General features: G+C 37.4%; 1 protein-coding gene across 1 annotated transcript in view; it reads right to left on the reverse strand.

Annotated features, from left to right (window-relative positions):
* Positions 1–10,228, reverse strand: part of SPIN1 (spindlin 1) — a 79,573-nt gene that overhangs the window by 27,966 nt on the left and 41,379 nt on the right. Inside the window, exon 2 of the mRNA XM_007946333.2 lies at positions 5,272–5,320. Coding sequence (XP_007944524.1) covers positions 5,272–5,320 — 49 coding nt within the window. The remainder of the gene's footprint in view (positions 1–5,271; positions 5,321–10,228) is intronic.

Here is a 10,228-nt window from a genome sequence, read left to right on the forward strand (position 1 = left end):
GTATATAGTCCAGAATGCCGTTCTTCCAGCTTGTCCCTGGGATAGCATTGCAGGTAGGCCACACCCCTGGGGAAACTCCCCTTAGGCAGACCGGCCGCTTAGAACTCAGTCATGTGATCCATCATGGGAACCACCACTCACAACTGGAGTCCAGCCAAGTTGACACATCTTCAACTATCACAACTATACAAAAGCATTTATTGTGTGGATCATAACAAGTCATGGATAACAATGAGAAGAATGGGAATTCCAGAACACTTGATTGTACTTACTCATGAGGAACTTGTACAAAGATCAGAAGGATGTTGTTCAAAGAGAACAAGGGGATACTGCATGGTTTAAAATCAAGAAGGGAGTGCATCAAGGTTGTATCCTTTCATCATACTTATTCAACTTGTATAATAATCAAATAATCTGAGAAGCTGGATTACATGAAGAATAACATGGCATCAGGAAGGGAGGAAGACTCTCATCCTGATATCCCGTGTATCCCAAGACTGCGATACACAGATGGCACACCTCTGCTAGCTGAAAGCGAGGATGACTTGAAGCACTTACTGATGAAGACTAACTAAAGACTACAGTCTGCAGGAAAAATCCTCACAACTGGTCCAATAAACAGCCTTACGTTGGACTGGATGGAGAAAAGATTGATGTTGTCAAGGATTTCATATTACTTTGTTCTACAATCAACATCAATGGAAGTAGCAGTCAAGACATCAGACGATGTACTGCGTTGGGCAAATCTGCTGCAAAAGAGCTCTTTCAAGTGATGAAGAACAAAGATGTTTCCTTGAAGCCTAAGGTGCACCTAACCCAAGTCATGTTTTTTTCAATCGCCTCTTATGCATGTGAGAGCTGAACAATGAATAAGGAAGACCAAAGAAGAGTTGATGCTTTTGAGTTGTGGTGTTGGAGGAGAATGCTAAGAGTACCATGATCTGCTAAAAGGACTAACAAATCTGTCCTGGAAGAAGTGCAGCCTGAATGCTCCTTGGAAGTGAGAATGGCCAGAGTTCATCTCACCTACTTTGGTCATGCTGTCAGAAGGAACCATTCCCTGGAGAAGGGTATTATGTTTGGTAAAGTGGAGAGTCAATGAAGAAGGGGAAGGCCCTCAACGAGATGGACAGACACAGTGTCTGAAACGATGGGCTCAGGTATAGCAAGGATCCTGAGGTTGGCACAAGACCAGGCAGTGTTTCGTTCTGCAGTGCATAGGGTTGGTATGAGTCAGAGATGACTTGATGGCACCTAACAACAACAGCTGATACTGTCATTTCCCAGTTTAGAGTGAGAACATAAAAAAAGGATGAAGAAATCAGTTTTCCATCCAAGTTACTATAATTTCTTATCTTTCTAAAGCACCGTGCACTCTAGGAACACCAAAGATGTCCATGGCCTTGAAGATTTCCAAAGGACTATTCATGTGTCTTACGTGAAAAACAGTTATGGCAAATTGGTTAAAAAGTACTATATGCTTTGACAAATTTAGGATTGTCCACACTATGGTTACATTTAGATGCATGCTCTAATAATTCTCCAATTTGCATGTTTATGACTGAAATAATTAATTTTTCAGGTATGAGCTAACAAAACATGCATTTCAGTAAATATGTTGTGGTAGTAAACACCATGGGTTCTAGAATCAGACTATCCTAATTTTGAATCCTGGCTCAATGTTGCATGTTTATGACTGAAATAATTTTTCAGGTATGAGTTAACAAAACATTCATTTCAGTGAATATGTTGTGGTAGTCAACACCATGGGTTCTAGAATCAGACTGTCTTATTTTTGAATCCTGGCTCAATCACCTATTAGTTGTATGACCTTGGACAATTTGATCTATTTGTGCATCAGTTTCCTCATCTGTAAAAAGGGCCCAACCCTTACTTCACAGGGCTTCATGAAAACTAAATGTGACCACAGCAGGGAAATGATGGTGATGGTGGTGGTGATGGGTACAATGACATTAACAGCCAATAATATTTGTATCTTGTAAGCTAGAAGAAAAAAAAATCCCTGGAAATGAATCTAGTTGCTGTTAACTTGGTACTGGTCCATTTTCTAAAGGTCAGTGAGCGATATACTAATGTACACTCAGCCCTTCCAACAGTACCTTCAAAAGGATATCTACCCACCAGTCAAATTAGTGGGGTTGGGGGGTGGGGGGAATAGATTTAATTTGAAAATGAAAACAAGGATCAACTGTAGCTAAATTTACCTTACACCTAATCTCCCAATTGTATTTCCCCCTTCAAGACAGACTTTTAATGCAGAAGTATTTGCCAAACAACTTCATGGAAATCCCAGAAAAGCTTGTCTACCAGCTTGTGCCCAAAGCACAGCATGGCTCCCGGTCCATAGAAAGCACTTACATTTATTTTCATTTACTTCACAAAAACAAAAAACAGTTACATGCTTAATCAGTGCTACAGGTACTGACCTAATGTTAGTGTAATCATTTAAAATAATTTAAATGAGTGAAAAATGTGAAATGATGTAAGCTAAAAAGATGAATGCTAGTCTCATCTAAAGATGATGGTTTTGATCAACCAACAGATCTCTATAGTGTGACTCTATCAGTTTTTGTCAAGCAACCATAAGCCAATGGAAGTGAATTTCTCAGCATGCTTTAAAAATACAGAAAATTAGGAGGCCTGAGCACAGACGGAGTGTAACAATCACTGAGTCCAGGATCTGTTGAGGAGTTTTACACAGTCCTTAGAATGCCCCCAAGAACGTAATAGAGGGCAGGGAATATCAGAAGTGAAGCTACATTTCTGTTTACAGCTGGATTGCATAAAAATTTCCTTTCTAGACAGGGCTTTATACTTAAAAGTCTTAATTAACTCCATTGCTGTAGCCCAGCCCCGTTATTTTAGAAATGAGAGGTAGAGACCCAGAAAGATTAAGTAACTTGCTGTACAGCTCCACAACAGAGTTCAGTTAGGTTCCAAAAAGGCCCCCTTGGGAAGACTGCCTCTCAAACACTGTTCCTCTTATAAATTCAATTCATCCATCCCTGATTAATTCTATTCAAAAGGCAAATACCAACAACCATTTGGAAATGTGGAAACTTTTGTTTCTGGCTTCTTTTTTTATCTTTAGATTTGAAGTGAGAATATAAAAAAGTAGGAAAATGAGGAAAAACAGGATTTGTAATTTTTCTTTTCAACTTTTCCCTTGTGCTACATACAAGTTTACTGAAGTGTGGCACACACAGGACGAAAGATTCTTTCAGCTGTTACACATACATATAACCTTTTTAAAATTTCAATAATTATGTGTTTATTTCTTGTGTTGCAGGAACAGAGGTATAATTCATCAAACCCATGAGTTAATAAATAGTATTACATATATTACATGTAAAATCTCCTTGCACAAATTACGTGAATAATAGGCCCAGTGTTCAAGCTCACGGACTTTTAATCATAGCCATTTGGAAATAAGTGAAGATGGATTAAAAAAAAAAAAAAAAAGAACACGTATTAACATTTCTCAAGTCCTTTAATTTTATCCCCCTTGGGAAAAAAAATCTATTTTGAATGAGCTGTTTTAGACTTGCAAAGCTAATGTTTAATTTGCTTTTTTTTCCGACTTAAATTTTCATCATTACCTATTACTTATGGCATATATATATATATGTATACCCCCCCCCCCCGTTAACTTCTATTTATGGCTGGAGGAGGTTTGCCACTTATGGTAATGAGAGAGATATATCACATAAATTACCAGCTCACTGGATATGGTAAAACTGTAAAAGTGATGGACAAATAGATAAAATGTCAGAAACTCTTTATTAAAGCTCAGGGATACAAGTGCATATTATTTTACTTTCACATTTTTACTTTCCAAGTAATTTCTTAAACAAATATTTATATTATGTATCCATATTCATTTAAGTGGAAGACATGTTTGATTTAATCACTAATTATTTAAAAGTACTTTTATTCACCTGGACTTACCTTGATGCTAAGAGGCCTCTCACACTCTTCAACCACAACTCTCTGATGACTAAAAAGCATAAGCCTTTAAAAAAGTAGATAATTTGGAAATAACTGCTATAATGAGAGCCTATGGAATGTTAGGGTCAAAGAGGGTGTTTCTCATTTAATAATCTATGAGTAAGAAGATTCTTAGGATCAAAACATGTTGGAGCAAAATTCCCAGGGTACAATAGCAATCACCATCCACACGGTGGATATTTGTAAAATCTTTTAAATATGATAAAGTGAAAGCTGATACTACCTTAAGATAGTATCTAGACTTTCTTTTTGAATGAAACAATGTCACCAAAAAAATTTCAGGTAGAAAAAAGTGGCACCTATGGAATTTAGGACTTTAACACACTTATCACTTAAAATAAATGGCCATTTAATTACTTTTTAACATGTATGTATATGCTTTTTCTAAATTACAAGCTTTCCATTTATTTAAAAATGTAAATGAACTCACTCCAATGGCATAACTCTCAGCAAAATGACAGGCCTACGAGCTGAACACCTGCACCAGGGAGATGCACTCCTTGGAACAATCAACCATGGAAGAACAGAAGGACAGCATTTGTACAGTGAGAAGGTAAGGAGGCAGGAATATGCAGACAAGAAGGATGCAGGGAAAGAGTAACCACAGGGAGGAGGTGGGAGGTGAGATATTACACAGCAGGGAATGTAACCAGTATCACAAAACAAAATGTATATGAACTGTTGAATGGAAAATGAAAATGTTTTGTAAAATTTCACTCAAGTCACAGTAAAAAGTTAAAATTTTAAAAATAAAAATGTTACAAAGTAGTAAAAATATCTCAAACAGGCTCTTCCAGAATAAGCTTTAGTCTGTTTCCTCAAGGAGTTCACTATGGAATCAAAGATGTAAGACACAGTAAAGGACTGCTGCATAGCATGGATGTGCAATTTTTCCAAGAACAGTAATGAGGAAGGTCACAGTGTGCCACCCACTTTCTCTTTGACTGGTATTTCCTCTTGTCATGCCTAGGACTCATAAAGCAAGATGAAGAGGGTAAAAAATCACGACCTTTAAAGCCTGAAAAACCTCACCTAGGCCTACTTAAGTCTAGCTAAGAAGAAGGGAATAGGCAGAGAATATGATTATATACCACTACTGAATGTACAATGAGGCTATGTGACAGCCTATCACCTGTGACCTAAGAACACGCTCACTCATAGGTAAAAGGGCCTTGTATCTTGTATCTCAAGTAACAAAACGTCACAACATGATATGCAAAACCAAGTTTCAGAATTGCTTACTTGTGGGAAGTCCTTTTCTTCATCATGTTTGCAGACACACCAGCATGTCCTATAAGAGATAAGTATACAGTCAAATGGAGATAAAAATACTTGAGAACTAAGGAAAAAAATGAATTTCTGAAAAACTATTATATGAAGTATTAAATGAAAACAAACTATTAATCAGCAAATTAGGAACATAAGAGAAAGTGCTCTAAATGTTAAAGGGCATCTAAGAAAAACCCACAGCACATTCAGTGGTAAAACACTGAAAGCTTTTCCCCTGAGATCAGGAAAAAGTCAAGGATATATGCTTTCACCACTACTATTCAACAATGTACTGGGAGTTCTAGCCAAAGCAATTTGGCAATGAAAAATAAACAAAAGGCATCCAAATCAAAACAGAAGTAAAGCTATCGCTACCGTAGATGACAAGATTCTATCTACAGAAAAATTACAAGAATCCATAAGAAAGTTATTATATCTAATCAATTAGTTCAACAAAGTGGCAAGATACATTCAACAAAGTAGCAAGAAAATTTTAAATTTTTTTTAAAATTTTTTTAAAATCCCACTTACAAGGGCATCAAAAAAAAGCGGTGAAAGACTAGTACACTGAAACTATAGTACACTGAAAACTATAAAACATCATTGAAAGATATTAAAGAAGACCTAAATAAATAGAAAAACATCCTGTGTTCAAAGATTAGAAGACTTAATATTGTTAAGATGTCAATATCACCCAAATCAATTGACAGTGAACACAATCCTTATCAAAGTTCCAACAGCATTTTATGCAGAAGTAGAAAAGCCAGTCCTTAAATTCGTATGGAATTGCAAAGGACCCCAACTAGTCAAAACAATCTTGAAAAGAACTCATATTTCTCGGTTTCAAAACACACTATAAAATTACAATAACCAAAATAATGTGGTACAGGTGTAAGGACAGACATATGATTAGAATGTAAAATGGTACAGTCCCTGTAAGAAATATTTTGACAGTTCCCCCAAAAAGTTAAACAGAATTATCATATGACCCAACAGTTCAACTTCTGGCTACACACCCCAAAAAACTGACAGCAGGGACTCAAACAGATACATGTACACCAATGCTCACCGCAGCACTATACACAGTGAAAAGGCTAAACAACTTAAATTATTCATCAATAGGTGAATGGACAAACAAAATGTGATTTATACATACAATGGAATATCACTTGGCCATAAATAGAAATGAAGTATTTATACATGCTACAGTATGAACCCTGAAAACATGCTGAGTTTAAAAAGTCAGTCACAAAAGGAAACTGTTAGGCAAAATGTCTATACAGACCAAAGGCTATTAGTGGCTACCAAGGGTAATACAGGAGGAAAGGAGGAATCACTGCTTGGGGATATTGAGTTTCTGTTAATTGTGGTGGAATTAAGTTGAAAAAGGATAGTGGTAATGGTTACACAACTGGGTAATATAATCAGTGTCACTGAGTGTAAAAGTTGTTGAAGTGGCAAATGTTTTATTATATGTATTTTATGAAGGTAAAGATGAAAAACTAAGCTGAAAATAAAGGTCTATTACACCCAACAAAAGTTTAGTTTAACTAGTAGAGAATGTCTGCCTTAAACATTATGCTTTGTTAAGATCTAGCTATACAGGATCAAATTGACAACAGCAACTCAAAAGATTACATGAGAACCTTAGAGGTTATGTTAATGGCAGACAAACAACTAAGAAGGAGGGTGAGAATGGCTGCATAATTCAAACAATGTTGTCAGTGTCACTGAATTGTACATGTGGAAACTTGGTTATGTTTTTGCTGTGTATACGCAACAACAACATTTTTTTTTTTTTTTTTTTAAAGGTCTAATGGAACTGCACCACCCTCCCCACTGTACCTCATCACCCAAAGCACACACAGCCCCACAGTGAATATAGTAAGGATACTGGTTTATACAAGGGAGTTCTGGTGGCATAATGCCAAAGGCATCTGACTTCTAACCAGAAAGCTGGTGGTTCAAACGTACCACCCATTCCTTGGAAGCAAGACTGGGCAATCTACTTCCACAGAGATACCGCCTCAGAAACCCAAGGAGAGATTGCTATGAGTTGGAACTGACTTGATGGCAGTGAGTGGTTTTTTTGGGTTTGGTTTCTAGGAAAAGCCACCTTATCTTAGCATTTGGGCAGCTCCTTGTCCCTACATTCTAAACCAAAGCTTGTCAAGTCTCCAAACCCCACAACTAAGTTCATGCAAAGTTGGCTTTCCAATTTAGGAGGATATGACATAGTGCCTAAGGCAATTGACTGCTAACAAGAAGGCTGGTGGTTCAAACCCACCAACCACTCCTCGAAAGGAAGATGGGGATCCGACTCAACAGCACATAATAACAACATGGTAGGAACACAATCTTCCACGTATCAAAGAAATGCAAGTCATTCATAATCAAATAATCCTTTATCATGAAACATAAACAGATAAAAATCAGCAGCCATTTAAAAAAAAAAGATCAAATCAAGTAGCATCACTGTCCTTGAAATGATTAAAGAATAAAAAAAATTAGTAAGGAGTTGGTATCCTCAAGGAAACTGAACAGATTATATTCACAAAACAGGAACAACGTTACTAAAAAAAGGAAAACGAGCTCTTAAAAATTGAAAAATGAATAGAAGTACTACTTTGCAACTCTTCTGCAAATCTAAAATTATTTCAAAATAGAAAAGAGTTTTTAAAAAAATTCACCTAGACTCATTCACCATCAACACTGAAGACAGGAAGTGAATGATAACTTCACAACATGTGAAGGAGGCTAGGCTGAAAGACCCAGCACAGATAGAGGAGCAAGAGGCCAGAAAATAATCTACGAAAAATGCCTCCAAGAAACTGAGGTCATACAACAGAAGGTAGAAGATAAATATATTATATACAAAAGATTAATAACACTAACAAAAAAAGTTTCTAAAAGTTGAGAGGAAAAACAATTGCAACAAAAACAGGAAAAGTAAAGGAAATTAACCCTCACACATAAACCGTTGTTGTTGTTAGGTGCCATCGACTCATTTCCCACCCATAGCTACCCAATGCACAGCAGAACGAAACATTGCCCGATCCCGCGCCAGTTCCACAATCCCTGCTATACTTGAGCCCATCATCCCACGCACCGTGTCAATCCATCTCATTGAAGGCCTCCCCCTCTTTCGTCGACCCTCCACCCTACCAAGCTTGACATCCTTCTTCAAGGAATGGTCCCTTCTGACAACATGACCAAAATAGGTGAGACAAAGTCTGGCCATTCTTGCTTCTAAGGAGCATTTTGGCTGCACTTCCTCCAGGACAGATCTGTTAGTTCTTTTAGCAGTCCACGGTACTTTCAGCATTCTTCGCCAGCACCACAACTCAAAAAAGCATCAACTCTTCTTTGGTCTTCCTTATTCATTGGCTCTCACATGCATATGAGGGAATTGGAAGTATCATGGCTTGTGTCAGGCACACCCTAGTCCTCAAGGAGACATCCTTGCTCCTCAGCACTTGAAACAGTTCCTTTGCGGTTGACTTTCCCAATGCTACACACTGTCTAATGTCCTGACTGCTGCTTCCATTGGCATCGATTGTAGAACTAAGCAACATGAATTCTTTGATGACCTCCATCGTCACTCCATTTATTATGATGCTGCTCACTGGTCCAGTTGTGAGGCTTTTTGTTTTCTTTACATTGAGACGTAATACATACTGCACACTGTATTCTTCAACCTTCATCAGTAAGTGCCTCAAGTCATCCTCACTTTCAGCAAACAAAGTTGTATCAGCTGTAATCTCAGGTTGTTAATGATTCTTCTTCCAATCCTGATGCCACGTTTTTCTTCATATAGTCCAGCTTCTTGGATTATTTGCTCAGCATATAGATTGAACAAGTGTGGGAAAAGAATACAACCCTGGCACACTCCCTTCTTGAGTTTAAACCATGTAGTGTCTCCTTGTTCCGTTTGAACAACAGGCTCCTCGTCAAGGTACAGGTTCCTCATGAGTACAATTAAATGTTCGGGAATTCCCATTCTTCTCAATGTTATACATAATTTGTCATGATCCACACAATCAAATGCCTTTGCATAGTCAATAAAACACAAGTAAACAGCTTTCTGGTATTCTTTGCCTTGAGTCAAGATCCATCTGACAATAGCTATGATATCCCTTGTTCCACGTCCTCTTCTGAATCCAGCTGGACCTCTGGAAATTCTGTCAATATACTGGTGCAAATGTTTTTGAATTATCTTCAGTAAGATCTTACTTGTGTGTGATATTAATGATATTGTTCTACACTTTTCATTATCTGTGGGATCACTTTTTTTTTGGAATGGGTACAAATATGAATCTCTTCAAGTCAGTTGGCCAGGTAGCTGTCTTCCAAATCTCTTGGCGTAACTGAGTGAGGGCTTCCAATAGGGCATGCATTTGTTGAAATACCTCAATGGGTATTCCATCAATTCCTGGAGCCTTGTCTTCGCCAATCCTTTCACTGCAGCTTTGACTTCCTCCTTCTAGATCATATGCCACTTCCTGAAATGGATGAAGATCAACCATTTCCTTTAAGTACAGTGATTCTGTATATTCCTGCCATCTTCTCTTGATGTTTCCTGCATCATTCAATATTTTGCCCATAAAATCTCTCAACACTGCAACTCGAGGCTTAAATTTTTTCAATTCTTTCAGCTTTAGAAATGCTGAACGTATTTTTCCCTTCTGGTTTTCATACCCCAGGTCTCTGCACATTTCATTATAGTAATTGGTTTTGAAATCTAGTGTTAAGCTCTTTTATCTTGTCATTTCTTCCATTGGCTTTAGCTTCTCTCCACTCAAGGGAAAGTTTTCAGAGTCTCTTCTGTCATCCATTTTGGTCTTCTCTTCCTTTCTTGTCTTTTTAGTGATCTCTTGCTTTCTTCATGGATAATGTTCTTGATATTATCCCACAATTCATCTGTTAACGG

This window comes from Orycteropus afer, unplaced genomic scaffold, assembly GCF_000298275.1.
Source record: "Orycteropus afer afer isolate SDZICR_OR568_19922 unplaced genomic scaffold, OryAfe1.0 scaffold00156, whole genome shotgun sequence".
Classification (NCBI taxonomy): domain Eukaryota; kingdom Metazoa; phylum Chordata; class Mammalia; order Tubulidentata; family Orycteropodidae; genus Orycteropus; species Orycteropus afer.